Consider the following 26,716-nt stretch of genomic DNA (forward strand, 5'->3'; position numbering starts at 1 on the left):
TTCTTACCTAAAAGAAAATATGTTGTACCCCATTTTTCCCCTAGAAGGTCAGCTTTGAAAAACATTCTGTTGAGGGGCCCTTTGAGAGACATTCAGCGGGCATGGACATTACCAACTCAGTTTACCAGGGAATATATTTTGGTCATTATGGACCCAATTCAGTGGGACCAGGAGAGAAACAGAGTAAAGAATGAAAGAGTTAGAATCCAACAAAAAAGTTTTGACAGTAGCAGTCCAGTCTTTAGGACCAACACTGGCACAAAGACATCAGTTAAAGAGAAAGCAAGGCGGTTTGAGCAACAGGCTCTGCAGGAAATGAAACAAGTGAAATGCCAAGAGAAGAAAAGTGTACATTCACTGACAAGCAGCAGCTGTGCTGAGGATGAAGAGAGAATGGTAGAGCCAACTTCTGAATGTTTCCTTCCATCTCCAGACCATCCTCCACTTTCTTTTTCTTCCTTCCGAGCATGTTCTGAGGTGACTGAACTCAGAACATCAACAGCACCATCCATTACCATCATTCATCAAGACATTCCTGAACAGTTATCCCCTCCACCAAGCCATAAGCCAACTCCTCCCCCTTTTAAGATCAAAATGCCTGTAGATGAAATGAAAAGCATTCGAGAGCCACCAAAACCTCGTCTCCCACTTCCACTTCCACCTCCTTCTCCATCCCTTTCGCTACTTCCTTTTCCCTCATTATCACCTCCCTTCCCTGCCTCTCAAAGGCTTTCCCTGTCTTCCTCACCCACTCAAAGCACCCAACTCTTACATGTTACAAAATGTACTAGATCAGCCTCCAAGCAAAACATGGTGTCATCACAGGCTTGTGTGTCACAGCCTCTTGACTCTTCTCGCAGACAACTGAAGGGGATCCTTAAAAATATCCAGAACTTAGAAGACATTGAAAAATCAGTGGCCAATATGTATGGTCAGATGAATAAAAATTACATTCTGTCTAAGGACATAGACAAGTCAAAGCCAATGACAAATATTGAAACTGTAGCTGAAGTTGCTGAGCACAACCAACAGAATGGCAATTTGAACAGCTTAGTGGAGGAACTTGAAAAGCAATTCCCATCTCAGTCCACTGCATTATGAAAGTCTGGCGTGACTTTATGCATGATGTGTGTGAAATACATCATCTATCCCATATACCCTAGATCCAGTCAGAAGTGTATATTTCTTTTTCTCATTCCTCCTTCACTTTACAGGCTGCTAATATCTGATACCACTCTTCTTGAGCTCATCCACTATTTCATTTTGGAATGTTTAATTGTTCATTTCTTGGTTTGCTGGCCTATGTTTAAGGAGGAAAATGAGACACTACAAATCTCAGAGCCATAAGTGCATTTTAGCACAGTTGGGATGCTAAATAGCAGAAGGATATTTTATTTGGTCAAAATGGATTGTCTCAGGAGAGCAACTATTATGGCCTGTAGAAAGGGAATGTGGTTAAATTCTCAACTTTTCACTGGAAAGTATGATTGGATGTCATCAGAAAACAAGTGATGACAACAACAACAAAAAGATTTGGCAAAAAGAAAAAAGAAAAGAAAGAATAAAGTTATTACAATAATACATCATCTTCTTCTGTAAATTAGAGTGCTCTGTGCCATAGCAACAGGATTGTAGCTTTGATGAAGATTCTCCTGTTTATCATACACCCTGTTTTCCCTCCTGTTACCCACAGCATGCCTTTTATTACTTCTTTATATACTGACACTGCATATTCTATGTCTTCACTTTTGTAATATATTTTTCTGTAAAAAGCTATTTTTAAAGAAATATACTATTAAAAATACTTTTCTCTCTATTGCATGCTACATTGTTAAGTGTATTTCTTTTTAATTTTTTTCAGCCTGTCAAATAATACATGATTTGAATAATTACTACAAAAAAGAGGAAAGTATAAGTACGTGAATTTCCCAAAAGCCCAAACTAAGCAAGAATGTGGCTTTTAAACACTCTAAACAAAACCTACCTACAGTATTAACATTTTATTTTTTCTAAATTAGCTGCTTTGCTCTAGTGGAAGTAGCTTTGCTCACAGTGGAAGTGGCTTAAAGGGAAGTAAATATTTGAGCCAAGGGCCAAAACAGAAGTGATACAGAAGATCCAGAAGATTCAAATATTTAGTCATTTGTCATGAAAAGAAGATGCTATGATTTTTTCTTAGGAGTACATTGCTGGGAAAGGGAGGTAAATAATTGTTTTGTTTTCCATCTTCCTTCCCCACATATACAATCATGAGTACATACAATGGCAAAGTTCTTTTCATAAAAGCTTCTATTAACCACAAATATAGAAGGGAGGAAGCTTGGAACTGAGGTTGGAGTTTAATGGGAGCTGTGGTCCAAAACAACTGGAAACATTAGATATTTTTATCCATGGCTTAGGAAAGGGGTGGATCCCATGAGGAAAATTGGCCTTAGTCATTGTTTGGAATGAGTGGGTTATGGTGGGCTTGGAGGAAATTTCCCCCATGCAGACTTTCTATGTGCATGGATGTTGGAGGGCCCTTGGTTTAAACAGGAACTGCAGGAGATGAAATTACACAAAGGATGCCTGGAGCATCACTAGAGGAAAAGAAAGTGCAAATCCAACCAGGTACAGGTAAGATCCTTATTAGGGATTACTTTATGGTGATAAGAGCAGTGAAATGTATGTATTTCTCCATTCTTACCATGTTCACAGATAGCTGGCCAGTGGCTCTGTTTGAGTGACTTGGTCCATCCTGAATAGGGAGGGACCTGGAGAACCTCTGCAAGGTTTTTGTGAAGCTTGTTCTTGGCGTCTCTTGAGTGTTAAGTCACTCAGATTCACTTGGGGTTGAATTCTGGCTGGGCAAATCCTATGGAATTGATTAAGGCACAGTCTTGCTCAATTATCTGGGGAGAGCTGGAGTCTGCTACTGCTGAGGAAGTGGACCAGGTCCTTTAAGCAGTGGTGAATGCCTCTTTGCAGAAAGAGATGGTGACACCTTCTTTGAAGGAAGTGGTGGTTCATCCTCTTTCAAGAGCCACTGCTGGATCCAGCAGTACTAGACAATATTCCTCAGGTCTCCCCAACCTTTTTAGGGAAGGTTGTTGAGAAGGTGGTAGGCTTAAAGCTCCAAGGGCTCTGGGGGAAATGGATTTTCTGGTCCCTATTCAGACTGATTTCAGTCTGAAGTATAATACTGAGACAGCATTAGATATGTTTATGGGTCATTTCTAGTGGCCAGTGACAGAGGTGAGATCTCCATCCTGGACCTCCTTCATATGAGGCTTTTGATACCATCAATCATGTAACCTCCTGGACCAGCATAGGGGATTGGGGGAGAGGGGCACTAGTGGTTCTCCTACCTCAAATCGATGTTGGTCGGGGGGGGGGGGGAGGTCTAACCCTATGCCCCTGATTTATGGAATATCTCAGGGTTCAACTTTCTTCCCCCTCCTATTTAACATTTAGATGAAGCCACTGTGTGAGGTCATCCATTGGTATAGGGTTAAGTATGCTGATGTTATTTAATTATACATCTCTGCTCCTGGCTGCCCAAATTATGCTGTTGAGATTCTTTCTCATTGCCTGGAGACTATGAACATCTGGATGAGGAAGAACAGACTTCAACTCAACCCTAGCATGACCAAGTGGCTATGAGCTTTAGGATATCCTGAATTTCAAGTCTCTCAATTATTGCTGTTTATTGAAGAGGAATGCTAGGCCAACATATGGTATTATTGCAGCATATTGCAAATCCTAAAAAAAAGTTTATGACATATTTTTTAATTCATAAAACTAATTTCTATGAGCAAAGGTGGGCATGTAGTTCTGAAGGACATTTACAGTCAATCAAAGGAGGCTTGTGAAATTTATTTACACAAGAACATATTTTTCAAAGTCCTAAATTATTCCAAACCAAATTGTCACCAGTTTTCAAAATTAGTTTCTGGTGAATCTCATCAAGGGAATAATGAATCTCTAATCATTTCTGACCTTCCATTAGCAATTGGGTTAGCCAATTATTGGTTGTTAACCAAGTATTGGTTATTAACTATAAGCATGTTTACAAAAAAAATTTTTTTTTTTTTTACTTTAGCTCAGAATTATTAAACTTGTATGCCACCCAACACTCAATGACTCTGGGTAGTTCACAACAATCAAATAAAGAAATTATAATCAAACCAATAAAACATAAAAGATAAATATAAAATATGGAAAATGTGATGAAGCAAGGAGCCTCCTTCTTGCTCTCAGTTAGGTCTTCATGGCTCTTCTAAACAACGGCAGAGCAGAGGCCAGAAAAGTATAGATTTAACATTCTTTATTATTTAGTTTGTAACTTGACTTTCTCTGTTTGTAAATATTGAAGGCAGCTTGTAATTTGGTGGATAAAACGGCATCTGGCCTAACCAACCCACTTCTTTTCTCTTTCAACTCAACATTTCCCTAAGAAGAGGTTTGTTATGTTTTTTTTTTAATGTATATAATTTATGTTTAATTTCAGCATTAAAATGCAAAATCATTTTTCAAGTACCAGTAAGCCCTAAGCACACTTTCTATTGGTTTTGGTTTTGCATTTCTGCAATATTTTAAAATACTAGGTTTGTGCACGTGCGTGCGCACACGCACACACACTCCTTTTCTTTCAGAGATACTTTCCATACCTTCATTAGGGAGGATTTCTGACTAAATGTTGAACCTTATGCAACATGAAAACAAAAAGCAATGTCATTTCCTGCATTAGTGTATCTAAAGAAAATATGCACCATATATTCTATGCCTCTGCACACAGCATAAGATGAAATTGCACTAAGCATTCATCTCCTTCTAAGTGTTTCTGCAATGTATAGAAATATAGTAAATCTTATAGCTTCTGAAGCCACTTAGAAAACAAGTCCACGGGACATACTATTTGCAGTCAGTTGTTATTCACCTTGAGGACCAATTCATGTGCAGTCAGAGGCATAGTTGCTATTAACCTCAAGGACCCTTTCATGCATACAATCAGAGACATGGGTGCATTGGAAAATATAGTCTTGTTAAGGCAACTCAGGGTAGCAAGGATTTCTGCAGCTTTGCTTGATCAGAGCCAAAAGGAACAGGAGCAAGATATCTCTACATACTGTACTGAAAGCCTTTGAGAAATGTTATTCTGTACCTAGAAGAGTTGAAAGAATCTGATTTGAAAGAACAATGATCCTTCCACAGGACACTGGGAAACAAGGCTTATGTATCAGATAGATAGTATCTTTCAAGCTTTCACATTTTCAATAATAAAATCTTTATGTCCAAGCCAAAAGGTAAACATAGTTTAATTATAAATTTGCTTTCCTGCTTTGATTTTGATCGATGTTTTTGTTCTGTTGTAAGATTTTCAAACCAATGATGTTTATCTGAGAAACAGAAAATCCTTTAAAACTATGTAAGCAAAACAGTGCAGACACAGTGACCAGCCACTGAGCAACTGATTTTATATATAACTTGAATTAGTAGAGAAGTACAAATATTTTTGCATCTATTCGAAGTCCAGGGCATTATCATGCCACATAAATGGGCATACACAGAAAATAAATCTGGTTTATCTCCAGTCATTAGTAAAAGGACTCCCAAGTCCTTGATTTTTTTTTTTAACCCACTAAACCATCTTTGGCCCAACCAAAGGGCATTGCCCCAGCCAGTTTGAGGAAATACATGTGAACTGGAGTTTAAGGCCTAGTATAAACTTAAGATATATGAAAGCAACAAAGGCAAAAATCTTTCCAAGCCTGAAACTCCTGGCTTCTCCCACCCCACTGGATCATTCCCCCATCCACCGTGGATTTAGTAGCCCCAAAACATTACTGAGTTCACCCCCCGCAACCATCCACCCACAGTTTCTTTCCTTATTAAGTTCATTAAGATTGCATATTTGACAGAAAGCATCCATTCACATTTCCATCACAATAATAAATGTGGTTGTTATTTTTTTTAAGTCAGTTCTTTAAAAAGTTTATTTATTTATTTATTATTCAAATTATATAGCTGCCCAACTCATATATATGACCCTGGGTGGCTTACAAACAAGGGAAACAAATACAAAATCAACAAAAAAGAATAATACAACAATTTAAAAACAAGAACAAAATCACATTAAACTATTAAAAAACCATCATAAAATACTTAAAACTCACAACTCACAGTCCTGGGCCCCCATGCCTGATAGCAAAATGGCATCTTCAGGGCCTTGAGAAAAGCCAGCAGGGTCAGGGCCAATCTGATCTGTGGGGGGAATGATGTTCCACAGGGCAGGTGCCACGGCAGAAAAGGCTCTCTTCTAGGATCCTGCAAGATGACACTCCCTGGCTGATGGGATCTGCAATGTGCCCCTCCTGCCACATGTCATGGGACGGGTAGATGTAATTGAGGATAGGTGGTCCCTTAAGAAACCTGGCCCTGTGCTATGTAGGGCTGTATAGGTCATTACCAGCACCTTGAATTGAACTTGGAAGCAAACTGGCAGCCAATGCAGCTCGCAAAGCAGATGTGTAACATGCAGATCCTGGAGCATGCATAACTGCCTGAGTTTGAACCAGTTGAAGCTTCTGAATACTCTTCAAGGGCAGCCTCATGTAGAGCACATTGTAGTAATCCATACAAGAGGTGACTAAAGCGTGAGCAACTGTGAGCAGGGCCTCCTGGTGCAGGAATGGGCGCAACTGGTGCACAACATGTAATTGTCCAAGGACCCTCTTGGCCAGGGCTGCCAGTTAATTCAGTTCTGCAAGAATCAAGATGTTTCACAGCATATACTTGTGAATAGTGACATTAAGAGGATTGTTATGTTTATGATTATGATTATTTACCCCTTGTGTCTAAGAAATACTATATATCTGGAAGACCCAGGACAATGCTGAAGCAGTCATTTCTAAAACTTTTTGGTCTGTTCAATTGCATATGAATTTGATTTTATTATCGAGACTTATTTCATAAAAATTAACGCTCTGACCATCTGTTAAAACAGAGTATTTGCTTATTTTGATTTTAACATCAAACTTCAACTTCAATCAAAGTAGCCTTTAAATTCTCCATTCCCAGTGATAGCTCTTTCCAAAACCCTGAACTCCCCAACGCAAAACTGAGAAAGGATAAAACATGGACATCTGCAATTAGAAATAAACATCAGCAATTCCTAATTGAAAATGAGCATGTTTTGTAAATATTGTTTCTGCTTAGAACCATACCAGGTATGGACATTATATGGGACTGGCATATACTGATACAATTTCTTTTCCTGAACTCCCAACTACTCTTCCTCTGAAAATTTTGGAAGAGGTATCATTTGTTGTAAAGCGATAGCATGTGGGAACAGTATGCTTAATTCTTTTCCCCAGGCTGATTCCTTGTTCCCACCCACTTTCCTCACATTTGAAATTTTAGGTTCATACTTGTACTGGGAGCATGTATGCGGAATCCTAACGGAGTGTATGCATGAAGGACAAAATCACTGAGCAGGAGAAGACTTTAAGCTCCTTTTCTCTTGCTTTTTCCAGTGAATTGTCTGTTTTTATTCCAATCAAGCTACCAGATCCAAGTTGGAGGAAAAATGCATTGGTGGGCAATGAACACAGAAGAGTTAAGCTCACTCTGTACAGCTTGTCTCATTCTGCAGACTGCCTTCTCCCAATGTAACTTTGTTAAACAGAAGTGGGACCTAAGTTTTCAAAAAAGAAAGGGGCATTGGAAGATGTCATCCAGGAACATAAAGCTGTGAGTTTCACTATGGCTTCAGTAGACTTTGAAATGTCATTGATAATCTTCATTTTAAACGTTCATTATTTATCTATCAAATGGCCTACAGCAACAATTCACCTCTAATAATCCTCTGCATAGGATGAATGCTAATTGAAAAGCTTTACAGATGGTAATATTAAAAATTAAATGTGATCCTCCAGATTGTTCTTTATTTTCCCCTTAGGTATGATTAAATTGTTTCTCTCATCTGCTGTCTCTCTCTCCTAGTTTGAACTTAACACAATTTTAAGCATTTATTCTTTTCAAGCACATCTAGCATATATCCCAATTAAGGAAAAGATCCAAATAAAATAGAACAGGGCCTATCTAGAGGAAGTTCTGATATATATCTGAACAAAATCAGTAGTCTATAAATGCATAATGATGTGCCTAAACTGGCAATCTTGCACATCCTTAACAGGAGCCAGATTACATGGATGATTCCACTGATTTCAGTAGCATTTGGAATCAATTTTGAGAATTCAGCTTGACAAACTCCCAAGAGGCATTGATTTTTCCTTTTCTTTACAACAACAAATTTGGTTCAAGAACCATTTAGTAGTGTGCAAGGACCCTACACTGCACTACAATTACAGCAATTGTAATTGAAATGTTATGTTCTTCAACAAGCTTAAGTATAAGTGATTATCATCATCACTGCTCAATTGAAAATTAAATCCGTGCCCAAGAGCTTCTGATATATATGCTGGACTGGTGAGAATTGTCCATCCCTATCAATCCTCTTTCTGATATGAGGGAAGTACTCATGTAACAGAAGTTCACTAGCTTTCTGAAGTGATTTCTGGGTAGCAGAAGCAAGGAGGTAGGAATCAGATGTAAAATATGGATAGAAGATCCACAGCACACATAGAAGCTCCATTTTTCCTGTAGTGAATTTCCGAAGGATGAAGGGGAGACAAAATAATTGCTTTCAAGGCACCAAAGATTAAGATATCATATATAGCCAATATCAGATGAAACTTGTTCCCCTTAGAAATTTAGAATTCATCTTTCTTTTATTCCATTACTCAAGTTCATCGTACTCCAATGCTAGATATATTTTATGATCTATGCATTTATTGTTGCCATAACAACCAACTCCTTTCTTATTCTTTTCAGTGGATTTACCCACAAGGTCCCCCACATATTGTTTTAATCCCCTTTTTGAAACATATATTTACATTCACAAATGTAGTAATTTAACTAATGTCATGTTTTTCTTTTCTTTTTCTTACTGTAATTCAGACGTGGATATGCACAGCAAGAGGTAAGATACACACTCCCTACATTTATTTTAGTAAAAAGTTCTAATTTATAGCTGTTTTCAACAGCATAGCCTGAAGAATTTAATCCACCAAATAGATTATTCACCCAATACAAAATACAACATATTATCAGTGAGAATTATGGATGTGCGTAAGTCTTCCTGAGTTTTTTAATGTAGCGCCTCTGGTTGCTCTTTCTCTTTTGTTTGCTAAATACATTCCAAACTTTTAAAGTGACTAAAATACATTATTTACTAGAATAGGAAAATAATTACGACTTAAATGCTTTCAGAAAGGCTGAACGCTAGAAGAAAGATTTGTTTTATTTTGTGCTACCCACAAATAGAGAAAACAGAGATATTATTTCTGAAAGCATGTCTTTTCTGAATTCCTGATGCTCTCTGGTCATTCTTATAAGTTGTGTGATTCACTGGCCAGTCTTGAGAAGTATGAAGGGTGGAATCAGCCCACGCTATGCTATTTTGTAATTGCAGTTTTGTATTTGGAAACAAAAACTGGACTATGAAATGCACAGAGCTTGCTTCACTTATTGATTGAAGCCTGCATCCCGTGCATGCATCTTGAAATAAGAAGTATAATTGTAAGATGTGTGTTTTATAAATACAAATCAGTGCAGAATGAATACAGAACTTGACATTAAGAAGAGAGGAAAAAAGAAAGAAAAAGGGATCTGTGGTGGCTTGAAAGATCAACACAGTTACCACAGAATATTTTGTGTACTGTATATAAAATATAAAGTTGCAAGCAGTTTATTCTGATAAGAATACTGAAAACTTTGAGGATAGAGGGAAATGGAAAATGAAGTGTAACAGTTAGGGGTGGTGACCTTATTAATGGGAGTTCTTCTAAAATAGTTGTTGGGTGACACAACCAAGACAGTTTGTCCTGCCAAAGCAAATCACTTTTGCAGTTTGTAGGGGCCTTGCTAATGCAACTTAAAACAGAGCCACAAAAGGAAGTTTAGCACACAAGCATGTTCATTTTCTGAATCTGAGGTGGCTTTGCCTTTTGGCCTTGAAGAAAAGCCACTGTGACACTGAAACTAAATGGTAGCTCTATGATAACTCTAAACAAATATCCTGTTGTTATAATGATGTAAAAATTACTTTGCAGCTCTTCAGCTTCAGTAAAAATTATTTGCCTTTTTCCATTAAATCTAATTCATAAATCTGTTTCTATTTATAATTTTTCTTTGTCAGCAACAGCAATTGCTAAGACCTTCTCTTCTCAGACCTGAGGTACCATTTTCTCCCTTATTCTAGAACTTTCAAAGCACTTTTCTTAAACCCTAGATTCTGACAGACTTTTGGGGACACATCTGTCAGTCAACAAAGGAAAAAGAAATAAAAATATAATTATTTAGATGCACTGACATCTTATTTGATGCCTTGCAATTCAGCCAACTGATTTCAGGGCTTTTCAAGTTGATATATTTTGGTAACCTGTGTTGGAGTGTCTTGTCCTTAATTCATTGTAGTCCCACATAATTGTTGTTATAAAATTTCAAACAAATTACATCTTTGCAAAGCAGGTAATTACAATATAAGTGCACAACATGCTTTATACATCGTATTTGTACGAAGCAAGAAGGAAGGGAACATGACTATACTGAAACCCAAGCCAATGAGTCAAAGCAAAGATGTGCCACCAGAGGGGTCCACAGGGTGTGGTTAAAAAAAAAAAGTCAAAATGGTGGCCATGATGGTACAATTGGAGCTTCAGTTGCATTGTTGCAGCTGCCATCTTGAACTCTTTGAATATATTCTGCAGAACCCCTTGCCACTTAGCTTAGGATCCTAGAATTGGGAGCAGTCTTAGAGTCTTCAGGTACAACCAGTGCAGGTGTGGAGAGTAAGGAAGATAACCTTGACAGATATATGCAAAAACCATTACCTAGGCAAACACGGCTGAAACATTTTTAAAGTCCAGAATAACTTAAGATTCAGAAGCGGCTCCGGCAGTTGCCTCTCTGATTCACTGGAGTACAAGAAGCAGGAGAGGGGGTGGTATAGCACAGTCAGAGTTACAAGATTCTGTTATCGTAGCCAGTCTCAATAAAAGTAGTTTTAACATTCCTGTGAGTTAATTTCCTGGTCTGGCCTACCTAGTGGGGCTGACAGCAGGATCTATTAGTTTCTCTGGCAGATGACAATCCAGTCTTTTTGTTTGTTTGTTTATTTGTTTTCAAGATCTGTAGAAAAGAACTTATAACTTCATGAAGGCAATCTCTTCCTCTGGCTGACAGCTCATACAGTCAGGCAGTTGCCCTAAATAGACATGAGAATATTGAAATGGACTTCATTGACAAGGGTCCCCTTAGATCAGTAAGGGAAGTTTGTGTACCATCTTTGAAAGAAAAAGAAGGAAGGAGAATGTTGGGAGAAGTAAAAGCCCCTTGTCCTCTTCAATACATTACTTTGTGACATTTTCCTGAAGAGTTAGTGAAAATGCTTACACATACACACACAAAGATTTAAATTGCACATACTTGATATTATGAAACCTTCAAATCCAAATGAACCTCATGATCCAGTCCCAGTTTCCCCAATTTCATGTATCTGTAGTTATATACTAGATCTCGGTATCCATGGTAACTAGTTTCAGCTATCAATGGTATTGGGTGTGTTTTGTGCATACGCATGGAATTTTGCACATGTGTAAAATACTTGTTGTACAGTATCATTATATGCAGTTGCATTATCTGCTGTTGTTCAGCCAGAACAAAAGTTCCTCCAAGAATGAGAGCCACCCGAACAGAACTGTCAATGAGTTATGAAAGGAATAAATCCTATAATGAACATATTGTTGTAATTATAATAATTCTACTATAATTTTGTAATGCCTATTATAAATAGTTTTGTTCAATTGCTGTCACAATTCTTATTGCATTTTGAACAATATTTTTAAAAAATATTTAGCAATAAAGTAAAAAGTGTTGGGCTAAGAAAGCAACATGCTAAACAAGATTGTGCATAAAGCATAGTAACAAAATACTGTTTTTTTCAGCTTTAGCATAAATGTGCGCCATCTGTCAACTGGATCTTTTTGGAATTCTAAATAGAGTTGAACACGATCCTAAAAAGCATTTAAAGGTGGCGTTGGCCTAGAATTCTACAATACTAAATGTCAATTCTGAACAGAACCACAGAACTTTAAATGTCCCTATATCTGAGCATTAAGCCATATGAAGAAAATGATCCAGAACTGTTGTTATTATTTTGATGGCCAAAATTTAACCTAAAAAGACCAAGCAACAATTATTTTTATTCCCCTGCCTTTTTGACATATTTGCTATTTACATTTAATAACATGGATTTGCATATTCCTGTTGAATTGCAGGAACTCTCAATGGAATCAGGTATCGATCCTGGCCAAGAGTATTACGGGCAAGATTACTACAGTTATGAACATGGGTATGATTCATTTTTTATTTTCAGTATGACTTCATAGATTATGAATCTCTACTGTTATTATTTATTGCAAACATATAGTGGCTGGAATCTGAAGACTCTGTCCGAGGGTATTTAGCGTTAGTTAATTTAAACAACAGACCTCTTTACCAAGCTTTCTGAATCATGAAATGCAATTGAAAGTAATTCCTATAATACACAGCATATCTGGAAGACACCAAGTTGGGCAAGATTTCCCTGTGAATAACCTAGAAGACACCAGGTTGGGAAAGATTTACCTATGGATAATATAAACTGCTTGTCAAAATCCATTATGTTAAAAATTATCACTCTGATTATATTCATTTTTTAACGCTCAAGAATGAACCCAGAAAGATAGGCCATTAAAGTTTATTACAGCCAGAGGCCAGCATCAATAAGTAGGTAGGTAACTAGGTTGGTCGATAGATTTGTGGATTGTTGTTATGTTGTTGGATCTAGTTGCATAAGAGATCTTCAACTGGTAAATCAAATAAGCAACAAAGGAATTCTTTATTAGATAGGATATAATGCACATATATTTTATTTTAGGATGGTAGTGGTATTATTTTTATATCCACATCATAGAACCTAAAGCAAAGTATGATCACCCAAAAAGTAACTTAAAATTCTTTTAAAAAATAATCTGTTCCAACATAAATATATGTTTTTCTCTGTTGATATGTTATCATGTAGGAACTCTTCCTACCCCTAACATTAGGCAGTAGAAGTAATGTTATAGCCACAAATCTGCTTATGTTTTAGCTGTGCCATAAACTGGAATTAATGGGCTGTTGTTTCTCAGGAAACAGGATGTTACTTATCTTGTTTTTTAAAACATCAGAATGCCTCCTTTTGCACATACAACTTCCTCATATAATTAAAACTGCAACAGCAACTGCAAATGTAGCTGTTAGTATCTGATTATTACCTTTTAGTTTTTGGGTTTTGTTTATATCTGCGAATGTAGAATGTGAACACATCTCTCAAGAGTAAGCCGAGGAAAAATTAGGTCTTTCATTGGGCAAGGAATGGAGAAACTGAAAGTAGTGGAATGAATGAATGAATGAATGAATGAATGAATGAATGAATGAATGAATGAGTGTGTGTGTGTGTGTGTGTGTGTGTAATAAAGAAGTACATTAGTATGTCCTTTAATCTACTTGTATAAAAACATGGAAGATGTCTGTACCTGGCTTTTCCCCCAGGTACGAATTGCCTCAATATGGAAGTCGGCGGCGTCTGTTGTCTCCTTCTGGCATGTATGATGAATATGGTGAAGTGGTTGTGGAGAGCGATGGTGGATATTATTATAGTCCACAGGGGACTTCGACAGAAGCAGAGGTACGTTTGTTGGTCTGATGCTATTCCAAAATTCATTTAAATTCATTGTTCTAGTAAGCAAAAGCTCTAAAAGAAGCAAATGGAAAGAAATTCAGAGAAGTTTGGTGTTTCTTGCTTGCATGCCCCTAGAAAGAGGCATGCTTACTTTCTTGAACTGTTTGAGATCATAGTGCTGGTACAGCTGCCTAAAACCAGACAGACTTCTGCCCGATATGGTTTAATTCTGTTCTTCCTCAGCAGCCTGCCAGCCCCCACCCCCATCCCCCACTGATCTCATCCCATATTCATTAGGAATGCTCTTGTCTTCTTTTTCCAGAAAATCTTTTCTGGGACAAGACAAAGTTATCCAGAGAAATGCAAAATCGCAAAATGCAAAAATGCAACTGAAGGGGGAATCTTCTCCAGAAACTTCTCCTTCCATTCATTTAGCTTAGGATCCATATCACTATCAGTGTTTGGATTTTTGCCAATCAAAAAATTTAGGGAAAAAAAATAGAAAACCACAATCAATATATTTATAAATAAGGGCCTCAAACTACCACATTAATGAAGTCAGAATTAAAGTGCAACATAGACTTTTGAAAAGTTCAAATAAATACAAGTGGATTCTTTAGTGCTTATAATACTATAAAGTGAATGCAGGAATTCTAATCAGCAGACCTTGAAACCATCATTCATTTTATATTTCTTAAGTGGATAATCTATCATTATATCCTGCCTTTGGAATAATAACCAACTGACATTATCTCAAGGCCAAGGATTAGTTCATTTATTATTTCTGTAGTAACATTTTTCCCCTCTAAGCATTATAGAAGCCTAGCTGCATCTAGTAGCATGACTGAAGTGGCATGTTAATAAATGCAACTGTTACTTTTAAATAAATAAATACCTCTTCTCTACCCCTGAACTTCATACCATATTAGTAACAGTACTTCCCCTTGCTATATGCAGGATGTCTAGTATTAGTAGGGTGAATACTCAACAGTCAATAACTCATGGGGAGTATTGTATGTGACAGTTTCATTCTGCTAACCACCTATACCATGTTAATAGTTATATATATAGTTATAAATTTTAATTATGTATTTATTGTTTTAACTTGATGTAAACCGCCCAGAGTCCCTCACTGAGGGGAGATGGGTGGGGATAAGTCTATGTATAAATAAAAATAAAAATAATAAATAAATATAGGCCTAAACCCAGGATTTTTTTGAATATGGTTTTGACATCTCCTGTTCTTGTTCAGATCTGTAGTACCCTCTAGTGGTCAGACTAATAATCTAAAATGTTTATCAGAATAAAATAAAATTCAAGTTTTTCAGCTAATGAGTGGATATCTAAAATCTTTTTCTATTTTGTAAAATATCAGGGTGATATGAGATTTATAATTAAAGGGGAATGATCTCTGCTAATCCCCCATATGTATGCTCTTTCCCGTTACAAGTCACACAAAATGCCCAAAAGCTGGATTTTCTTTTAGGAAAATAGTTATTACCAATATTCCTTGAATACACAGCTCTTCAGGGTTTTTTAAAAAAAATAATCATGCTTATTGAGGCAAATGTTAATTGCCACCGAGAAAATTTAACAAATGCTGCATGGACATTCTAAATTCAAGCTGCCTGTGATGCTGTAAGATTATGGTCTACATATTTATTTTGGTTCTAGATAAGAGCTGGATATTAATTGCTCCATTTTTTCATACCCTGTATAGTCTATGGTATCAAGTTTCGTTCCAGAAAGTTTTCCAAAATCGTGCTGAAGTCATATGTAAATTCCACTTATATAATTAACAGGGAACAAGTCAAGTTGGAAGAACTGTAACCCAGAAGCCAGGATCTCAATTAGCTCTTAGTACTATAGGTAAAAAGAAGACTGTAAGAGAAGGTCCAAGCCAGGGAAGAAGGAAACTAAGAGCAGTGATGCAGCTGAGCCGAATAGCAGTTAGTGCTCACCGGCCAGCAGCAACTGAAACAGCACCATCCCCGTGGAAAAAAGCAAAGATATTTCCAATGATGCTACAAAAAGGAAGAGGCAAAGATTCAGATTATGCCAAGTTGATGGCAGCACACCAACTGGATGGAGAAGACAGTATGGTTATTAAGGGAAGCTATTTCCAGAAATCAGCAGATGATGTACCGTCTTCAAAGAAGCTTGCCCATGCATTGAAATGTGCTAGTGTTTTGAAGAAAAGTCAGGAGCATGGTACCTCTCAGGAAGTAAGTGAATCTGAATCTAAGTCAGGAATCTCAATTAGTGTCACAGCAGAAAGCGAATCTGAATCTGATTATGGAAAAAAGAAAGAAAGAACATCATCTTCTATGACTGATAAGTCAACATCCTCCTCTTCTTCCTCTTCATCAGAAAGTAGTTCTTCAGCATCTCAAACAGATAAAGATTATTTGAAAGTTACACTAGGCCAAGATGAAACTACTGAAAGCACGGTGGACTCTGATGAAGAACATTCAGATTCATCTGGATCCACATCAAGCTCAGAAGATGAAACAACCAATTCTCAGAGCAAAGTTTCTGATACTGTGGAAGATGATACAGAGTCAAAAATCTCATCATCAGTGCAAAGTTCCATCAGCAGTGAAATTACTCCAAAGGCAAGGAGAAACAAAGACTCTGGGTCCAGTTTCAAAAAACATTCTAGAGCTGGAAGTGAGTTAGATGATGCAATAGCTGAAATATCTGAAGATACTGAAGAATCACCTTCAGCTGTAGAAGAGGAGGAAGAAAAAGAAGAGAAAGGAGGAGAAGAGGAGGAGGAGGAGGAGGAGGAGGAGGAGGAGGAGGAGGAGGAGGAGGAATCAGGTGACCATGAAACCATCTCCAACAGTGAAAAAACTGCCTCCAGCCAACAGACAGGGAGCAGTGAAGAAGAGATTGAGCTAGATGCTAACAAAAAGGAGAATAGCACTATCAAGAAATCAACATCAGCAGCAGTTTCCAAAGAAGACATGGAAAGTGAAAATATAAAGAAAAAAGTCCCTGCAGGATATTTAGGAGAGTCAGACCAGGATACCAAAGATGTTCCAGATACTACAGAATCAGATATTCCTACTGATTCCACATCCTTCTAAAAGAAAAGTGAGACTACAGTTAGACAGTTTGCAGTAAAGTGGGGGTTTTGTTTGTTTGCTGTGCACGCTGTATTGCTTTTTGCAAATGAGAAAGCGTTATGAAAACCTTGCAGAACAAACTAGATAGACAAAATATGGAAATTAGTCATTCTTTTGCAGAAGCTAAATTACATGTTCCAATCTGAAAAAGTCAAGAGGCCTCAAGAATTAAATTTGTATAATATTGTTATAAATCTCTTAGTACCATGGCGAAGCATTCTAGGATAAGGATATTGGGGAAATACAAAAGTGTGCATATTGGAACATATAGATACAAATAGGAATTTTCAAGTAGACCTTTTGTTTTCAGAATGCAACGAGATGTGGAAACTAAGATTGGAAAAATGAGCAAAATCAAATTCATCCTCATCAGAGGACACACCAAGTAGATATTTTTTAAAGAGTGTAGCCTGCTTTCAGTTATGTAACATTTCTAGATTACAGGCAGATTTATAGAGTTTGTTTTGAAGCTATTTCAGGCAGTATAAATCACCACATAGCGCTTTCTGATTCACTTGATTATTCAGCAGTAAAGATGTTTGAAGTGGTGTGAATTGCTGTGACCCTTCTTTCCAGTGATGATCCATTCACACAAGCAAGTTATCCCTTGAAGCTGCAATCCTCAAGAAAACCTATGTGAATTAGCTGTGCGCTGAAACATATGTACATCACTATAACGCATGGTTTGCATTTCCTAAAAACGCCTGCATGCTTTTAAAAAGCCATTTTATTTATAATCAATCTTTTCAATGTAAAATTGTTTCCCAATAGTCTATCCCTTTATTCCTTAAGCTGGTAGTTTTGTTTTTTTGCATGGAAATTCATCTTTAAATAGACTGGTGCTTTTTCGTTACACTTCCTTGGCTAGTGCCAATTATAAGGATAATTAATCATATAGACTCTCTTACTACAGTCTTTAGCTGCTTGTTTCTGAATTTCATATTTGGGTAAAATAATTAATTTAAATGATGAGAGGCACATGCATATTAGAGCCTTTTGGTCAGAGCAATCTTGGATGGACAGTCATCTTCATTTTTTCTAAATATGTCCATACCTTGCACTTCCTTGAGAAAAAAGATTATTACTTCATTTGATCTAATGAGCCATGATAAGAAGAAATATCAAGTGCTCTTCATAAGCTTTTGTTACTATATAGTATTTTGAATGACTTACTCTGGAAGGAGGCAATTATTTTTATTAGCATGAGTACCTTACTAGCATGGGTACCATGCCTATTGCTAAGGCCTATACATTTGTCTGTTTTTATTTTGTGATCAAGTTGATAGTTGAATTATTTCATAATAAGGCTATCATATATGGAACTTTAAATAAATCCTCATTATCTGATCATGGAAGGATGTGCACCAGATTATGGTATTTTTAAGCTATTGGCTTTGAACAAATTTCAGAAACTGAATCAGTGCTGTCTGAGAGATCCCTCCGTAGGGTAATAATGTACAGTCTCACCTACAGTGGTTTTATGATTTATAGGAAATGTCTGGAAATACCTACAGTTGTCCCCAAAAAAATACCTCCATATGATTGAAACATACAGTAGATCCAGATGCAGGCCCAGAGACAGATATACAGTGGTGCTTGTGAACCCTTTTGAGCGTTCAATATTTCTGCATAAATATGACCTAAAACATTATCTGTTCTTCACACATGTCCTAAAAGTAGGTAAGGAGAACCCAAGTAAACAAATGAGTCAAAAACATATTGAAATGTTTCAGAAATACTGAAAATTCAAAAGGGTTTACAAACTTTTAAGCACTACTGTAAATATATAGATTCATACCACTATTCTACCTGTAGATGGCACCCCCTAAGTATTTCTTCCCAAGTTGGAATATTTTAGCTAACATTTTAGCTAAGACTGACCTCAAGTGTAAAGTGATGCATTAGTCAGAGGGACTATCATAAATACTTCTATGCTTAGTTTTTTAGTCGAGACATAAGAACAGCCATGTTCTGCATTAAAAATAAACGAGGAGGTGGTTAAATGATTTCTCTCTTTTTGTTGTCATCCAGTGGGCAAAAAAGAAAAGGATCAAGTTGGTCCTCGATCCTGAATATGAGGCCAGCTCCACCGGAGAGGACAGTGCCCCAGAAAGCCAGAGGAACCGTCTCAGCAACCCCAATATTCAAGCCAATATCAATGGCAATATCTACATAGCCCAAAATGGGTCAGTTATTAGAACCCGTCGAAGTTGCCTTTCGAACAATTTGAAGGTCACATCTCCTGCAAGACTGGGAAAACAATTCAAGAAACTTGATAAGTTAGGAGTAACACACGAGGAAAACATACCACTGAACACATTTCCAACAGGGGCATCATGTAACGAGAAACTGAACACCAGACCCTGTAGTGTTTCCTTTGCTGCCTCTGCTGTGGACACGGACAACATAGCAACAAAAGCAGGGGGAAGCAGATTGAAAAGCACAGAACAGCAAGAGTCCATTCTTGATCATGAAGGTATCAAAGAGGCTTTGGAGTTGCCCAGTGATCATGCACAGTCAGATGATGAGGAACTCTGGATGGGTCCTTGGAACAACCTTCACATACCAATGACAAAACTGTGACCTCTCTTTTTCATTTCAATTTTTATTCCCATTTATAATAGTTATAATAATAAAACCACTTTTTATCATCACCAAGGAAAACCGTACAAACTTTGTATTGTGCACATAAGTTGTATACTTCAAACAAAATGCTTTAAAGTAAAAGGAAAAACAAAACAAAAACAAAAAAAGTCCAGAAAATTTGCACTCACGTTTGTACTAATTAATATTTCTTCCCAACAAGTCTTTTTCATGGGCTCCAAATTCACTGAACAAATACTCATTAAAATGGACTCATTTGTTGGCTTCAGAGTTATTGACTAATAATAACAACCATAAAACTAATACTTGAATGTTCAAACATTGATTGTTCAGTGTTTATAACTAAAAAGGCAATGGTCACTTATTTGATTGATTGGTCTGTAAGACCCACAGAAGCTTAATTCACAACATATAAACATGCTCCAAGTTGACCTAGTAATAATCACATATTTTCTGTTCCAAGTTGTTTCCAGACTGTAATGATGATGCCATGGTTCTTTCTTTGGCTATATCCTGTGCCAGCTAGAATCACATTGATCATTCCAAGGTTTGTTTTTATGGGGATTTACTTATGGGGCTTTATTCCTTCTTTGAGTGTTGATTCCTTCTTTGAATTATTCTTTATAACAAATTACAACTGCCTTTGAAATTCATTATATTCCTTTCAATGTGCCTTATACCTAATCAGAATGTATTCAAAAGAATGTAGCCATCAGCTAATGCTATACAGGTAGTCCTCAACCTACAACCATTTGTTCAGTGACCGTTCGAAGTTATGACAGTACTGAAAAAATGGACTTACAACTGGTCCCCAGAGTTATGGCTGTTGCAGTGTCCCCCACAGTCATGTGATCAAAATTTGAGCGCTTGGCAGCCCGCCCACACTTATGACTGCAAGGGTGTTTTAACTCCCCCCACCTGCCTTCCTCCCCCCCCCCATCTCTGCTCTTTGGCTGCCCTGCACCCTGCCTTGCAGGGTGCCAAAAGCCCCAGAAATTCATGGTTCTGGGGCTGCTTATATGCTGCAGCTAAAGGGCTTCTTGGTGCAACATAGTTCTGGGGCTGTGAGAAGCCCCTGAGTCACAGCACAGTGCCAAGCCACAGCCCCTGGGAAGTGCCAGGAAGCATTTATTCACCCAGTTGCCTTTTCTCCCAGTTCCCTACACCAACCTTTCACTTTTTGCACTCAGCTGCTGCAGCCAAAGCAGAAGTAGTTTGCTGCCTTTGCTGTCTCTTTTTTAGACCCACGGCCACCATGCTACCCTGGGAAACGCTTCTTACACGTGGCTCCCCAGCCCGGCCCAACAGGGTGGTGCAAATAAACATGCTGGCCAATGGGGAAGGCAGGAAGTGGTTTTGCCCAATGGGAAAGTGCTGGGGGATGGCTTAGGGAACCACACATAGGAAGGCTTGCTGGAGAAGCTGAGCCAACCCCCAGCGCTTTCCCATTGGGTGAAACTGTTTCCTGCCTTCCCCAATGGCTGGCATTCTGATTTGCACCAGGCTGCTGGCTGGGCTGGGGAGCCTTGTGTAGGAAGCATTTGCTGGAGGTCTGAAAAAGAGACAGCAAAGGCAGTGAGATACTTTTGCTTCTGCTGCAGCAGCTGGGTGTAAAAGGCGAAAGGTCAGTGCAGGGACTGGAAGAGAAGGCAGCTGGGTGAACAAATGCTTGCTGGTGTTTCCTGGGCACTGCAGCAGGGATTCTTGAAGCCCCAGAGCTGCAGTGTGCCAAGAAACCCCTGAGTTGCAGTGTAGCAAGCAGCCCCAGAGCCATACAGTTCTGGGGCTGCTTGCCACCCCGCAAGGCAGGACACAGGGTGGCCAAAATGGCAGAGATGGGGGGAGATATGCAGGTGGTGGGGAGTTGGAAGCAGTCCCTTACTTTACTGAGACTCGGGGCTGGGATGGACCAAGCCTGGAATGGCTTGGATTGGGGTAGGTCCTTGGCTAATGACCAATGGAATTTGCTTAATGACAACAACAGGGTGTGCTGGTATTGTGGTTGCTAAGTGATGCAGTCATGTGATGTCTTGTTTTATGACTGCATTGCTTAGCGATGGAAATTCAGGTCCCAACTGTGGTCATCAGCTGAGAACTACCTGTACCTTTCTCTGGGCCATTTATTCTACAAGCAATATTTCATGTCCTCTAGATGATTTTGTCCACATTCAAGTTGAATCAAGTTTCTTTATAAGTGACAGATAATAACCATAGTTCACCTCAAGATCCCCTCCAGTCTAAAGCATTGTTTTTTTGTTTTTTTTTAATGCTCTGGAAAAGGACATCCAATGGTATATACAGTCAGGTCCAGAAATATTGGGACATCGACACAATTCTAACATCTTTGGCTCTATACACCACCACAATGGATTTGGAATGAAACAAACACAATGTGCCTTAACTGCAGACTGTCACCTTTAATTTGAGGGTATGTACATCCAACTCAGGTGAACGGTGTAGGAAGTACAACAGTTTGCATATGTGCCTCCCACTTGTTAAGGGACCAAAAGTAATGGGACAATTGGCTTCTCAGCTGTTCCATGGCCAGGTGTGTGATATTCCCTCAGTACCCCAATTACAATGTGCAGATAAAAGGCCCAGAGTTCAGTTCAAGTGTGCTATTTGCATTTGGAATCTGTTGCTGTCAACTCTCAAGATGAGATCCAAAGAGCTGTCACTATCAGTGAAGCAAGCCATCATTAGGCTGAAGAAACAAAACAAACCCATCAGAGAAATAGCAAGAACATTAGGCGTGGCCAAAACAACTGTTTGGAACATTCTCAAAAAGAAGGAACGCACCGGTGAGCTCAGCAACACCAAAAGACCCGGGAGACAACGGAAAACAACTGTGGTGGATGACCGAAGAATCCTTTCCCTGGTGAAGAAAACACCCTTCACAACAGTTGGCCAGATCAAGAACACTCTCTAGGAGGTAGGTGTATGTGTGTCAAAGTCAACAATCAAAAGAAGACTTCACCAGAGTGAATACAGAGGGTTCACCACAAGATGTAAACCATTGGTGAGCCTCAAAAACAGGAAGGCCAGATTAGAGTTTGCCAAACGACATCTATAAAAGCCTTCACAGTTCTGGAACAACATCCTATGGACAGATGAGACCAAGATCAACTTGTACCAGAGTGATGGGAAGAGAAGAGTATGGAGAAGGAAAGGAACTGCTCATGATCCTAAGCATACCACCTCATCAGTGACGCATGGTGGTGGTAGTGTCATGGCGTGGGCATGTATGGCTGCCAGTGGAACTGGTTCTCTTGTATTTATTGATGATGTGACTGCTGACAAAAGCAGCAGGATGAATTCTGCAGTGTTTTGGGCAATATTATCTGCTCACATTCAGCCAAATGCTGCAGAACTCATTGGACGGCGCTTCACAGTACAGATGGACAATGACCCAAAGCATACTGCAAAAGCAACCAAAGAGTTTTTGAAGGGACAGAAGTGGAATGTTATGCAATGGCCAAGTCAATCACCTAACCTGAATCCCATTGAGCATGCATTTCACTTGCTGAAGACAAAACTGAAGGGGAAATGCCCCAAGAACAAGCAGGAACTGAAGACAGTTGCAGTAGAGGACTGGAAGAGCATCACCAGGGATGAAACCCAGCGTCTGGTGATGTCTATGCGTTCCAGGCTTCAGGCTGTGATTGACTGCAATGGATTTGCAACCAAGTATTACAAAGGGAAAGTTTGATTTATGATTATTCTGTTCCATTACTTTTGGTCCCTTAACAAGTGGGAGGCACATATGCAAACTGTTGTACTTCCTACACCGTTCACCTGAGTTGGATGTACATACCCTCAAATTAAAGCTGACAGTCTGCAGTTAAAGCACATTGTGTTTGTTTCATTCCAAATCCATTGTGGTGGTGTATAGAGCCAAAGATGTTAGAATTGTGTCGATGTCCCAATATTTCTGGACCTGACTGTACATATAGTTCCATTCAGCTGGGAAAAAGCACTTTGACTCTTTTATTGTGGCCATTCCTAGAATTAATACTTTGCACAAAAAGTTTCCATTGTGGCTATCAATACCATTTTAGGACCATTTGCCAGGGGGAAATCAGTATGATGGGAGTGAGGGTTGGGTGGATTCCTGTGAAGTTCAGCATATGCTGATGCAGCTGTGAGAACTGCTTCATCATGCTTTGAGCACATAACCTATCAGCCTGTAAGTCCATTTTAGATTTAAGGAGTGTCTGAAAACAGCAGGACCGGGGACGACAAGCTAACAAGCCATAAAGGAATTTGAAAAGCCAATACGCTCCAGATCCTTTCATGCTCAGCCTATGAAAATCCGTGTTCCGTTATTGAAATCTGCTGCCTATTGAATGGACTAAATCTGTCTTGACCTGTAAGCCAAACCATTGTATGCTGGTATCAGCACATTAAAAACTCTGCACCATTTGTCCCACTGTACATTCTCAACAGGTTTCCCCTGTGTCATGGTCTGTTAGGAGTTCCAGCTTCCTCCAGTACCACTGCCATATCGTATAGGATTACCACTGTTGTTCCTAAGTGTATAGCCTTGCAAAGGAGTGCGTGGAAACACTGCCGAGTAGGTTCAGCATATCAGATTGATCACTCTAACTGTACTTATTACTAACTGCTTGAGACTCAGTACATTTACAACATAGTCTGCTGCACATTCCATTTAGTGTACATTTTTAAAATCTCACATTCATAAGGGCTGTTTAATAAACAAAAGGAACAATCCAGACCTCTCTGCGTTATAAATTATGAATATTTTTCTTGGATAGGATGCTCGACTGAGGTAAATCAGCATAGCTTGACTGAAGCCAATGGAGCTTTGTAAATTTACAGCTGCTGGGAAGATTTCATAATGGAATTCTGAAGCTATAAAGTGAAGCTCTAAGTGAAGCTCTGAAGCTCTAAGTGAAACATGAAAGAGGCCCACGGTACCAGCAATACGCTCATTATATAATGCAATAACCTCTATGTAGATCCATTGAACAGAAGATTAAAGATGACGCTAAATCATTTATAGCAGGGACTTTGTGATAATTAACCTTCTTTATTTTTATCATCTTCACTGGTAAAGCTCTTCCCACCCGTGTTTGCATAAGTTTTGTTTGTTTTAATGTCACTGTCTGGAGCTTGTACAATTAATCTTAAACACACACACACATACTATACACACACACACATTATGGCAAAAGCACCCAGAATTAAAATGGGAATAATTCAGATATATGAATTATATCAAAAGGCACAAATGAGAATTGAGCAATAAGATCCATGTAACTCCGCTACTGATGAATTCAAAAAATGCAAAATAGAGTGCTGGGCAAAGAAAGAGCAATGAAGCTGCAAAGAATGAACAAATGCAAAGAACTCTGACACATTTAATGAGATTAGTTGGTTAAAAAATGACCAATTAAAAGGCAAAAAGGCTAGGAATAACAAAGTAATATTACGTTGCATATCATATACATATTAAGGTAAAACCTCTATTTAATGGGCCATTGGGTAGACAGGATGTTTGTTAAATCTTAATTTAAGTCATTTAAGGAAATTTATATTATTTGTATATCAATTAATGTAAATGGAATTATTTGCACTAAAATGTCAACAAGTGGACAAACCACTTTTTCATAGACAAACTACTTGATTTAATGGACAAAACCTGATTTAACAAATTAGTCTGTTAAATGGGGATGGAGACTCAACAAAATATTTGTCCATTGTATCTGAAGTCCTTTAAACCAAAGTCCATTAAAATGAGGGATTACTGTATAACCAAATAAAATCATGTGACATTTTGACACTTCTCTTGTAATACAGCTGTATTTGGTTAGAAACTAGCTTAATGTTATTACAGAATCAATTATTTTCATCTACAATTAATGCCATAATCCATAGTTCATGCAGACTGGGTCTTGCTGTAATAAAGTGGCAGAATAGATCAACATGTTCATCTGATTTGGCACAAAGCATTCTAACTGTGGAAATCCTTACTGTGACCAGACCCCAGTCTCCCAAGCAGCCTGTTTGTTGTAACTCAGCAATGAAAAGTTGTCCATGTCAATGTATTGCAGTGCTCTTTTGCAAATTAGCTTCTCTGGAATTAGTCCAATCTGTATCCAACTTCAAAGAAAAACTCTTCGATGATCAATCCTGTGTCCATTTATGTTCCTTTGAAGTCTAAGGAATTATTTAAGCCTTGGACCCACCACAATTCAGTTTTAAAATCTAAGAACTAAGATTAAAAAAAAAAAGAGCCTTTGAGTATTTAGAAAGTACCTTTCATGTGCCACTGCATAACTAGTAGTATTCCAGAACTGAGGGTAGAGGATTTACAATGTTGAGAAGGGGTTATTTATTTACTGGCTGCCAATTTGAATTTTTGCACAATCAGTACACACACACACACACACACACACATATATATATATATAACTCATTTGAATAGTCCCATTAAATCAAGGCCTCTTAAATCCTCTTCAGTTAAAAGCCTTCACAATCTGTGTCTCTACATGCTGAATGCTTTGCCCACTCAGGCAGAGAACTTTATTAAGAATATGTCTTTCCTGCACTTCTGCTACTACCAGTCACAGCTCTGTATAGTTTCAGTGTTCATGATATCCCATAATGGGACATCAAAGACGAATCCATCACAAATGGTGGTATCCAGGCTACAGAAAATGTTTATAAACATACAAGTGTCCTTCTCGGACACTTGTTTCCATCACGATGGGACCCAGCTGTTTTGGCAGCTATTTGTGGGATATCAGATACAAAAGGTTCAGAACTGCTGTGTTAGGCCACAATAACTGCAGGAAAGCATGAATTTATAGTCTCTCTCTCTCTCTCTCTTTCACCATGTGGACAGATACTATTGCCATTTTCTTCTTCATCTTGCCATTTCAGTGCCATTCCTTTAGATCTCCTAGTCTTCACTTGATTTTTTTTATTTCCTCATCATCTTTTTATCAGCATATTTAGTGGACTCTACCTCACTACTGAATTTCAAATCTGGTAAGTATCTTCTCATTCCTATGATGTTCGTGTCTTTGGATATCACTTTCCAGGCCATGAGTTTGTCTTCTTGACTTAAAGATCCATATATGTTCTCACTAACGGTGAGTATGTTTTCCTTCTGGTAGAAATATGTTCATAAAAAAAGAAAGAAAGAAAA

General features: G+C 38.2%; 2 protein-coding genes across 6 annotated transcripts in view; both read left to right on the forward strand.

Moving 5' to 3' along the window:
* PCDH15 (protocadherin related 15) overlaps positions 1-20,587 on the forward strand; it is a 435,688-nt gene extending 415,101 nt beyond the window's left edge. For 2 of the 5 annotated variants that reach the window (XM_088144397.1, XM_088144398.1), the window contains exons 32-36: positions 9,001-9,022; positions 10,241-10,279; positions 12,381-12,454; positions 13,678-13,813; positions 18,970-20,585. In XM_088144397.1, the coding sequence (XP_088000523.1) occupies positions 9,001-9,022; positions 10,241-10,279; positions 12,381-12,454; positions 13,678-13,813; positions 18,970-19,521 (823 nt within the window). In that variant the 3' untranslated portion in view covers positions 19,522-20,585. Of the gene's footprint in view, positions 1-9,000; positions 9,023-10,240; positions 10,280-12,380; positions 12,455-13,677; positions 13,814-18,969 lie in introns of all 5 variants that reach the window. The other 3 variants (XM_088144402.1, XM_088144401.1, XM_088144400.1) reach the window with 3 other exon arrangements.
* Positions 15,454-18,963, forward strand: LOC148215182 (uncharacterized). The gene is given in 1 exon segment (XM_088144252.1): positions 15,454-18,963. A coding segment is annotated over 1 exon segment (1,446 nt). The 3' UTR covers positions 16,900-18,963.
* Positions 20,588-26,716: the final 6,129 nt, after the last annotated feature.

This window comes from Python bivittatus, unplaced genomic scaffold (assembly GCF_059951505.1).
Source record: "Python bivittatus isolate LINGU-HERP-01145 unplaced genomic scaffold, Pbiv_v1 ctg000400_np1212, whole genome shotgun sequence".
Taxonomy (NCBI): Eukaryota; Metazoa; Chordata; class Lepidosauria; order Squamata; family Pythonidae; genus Python; species Python bivittatus.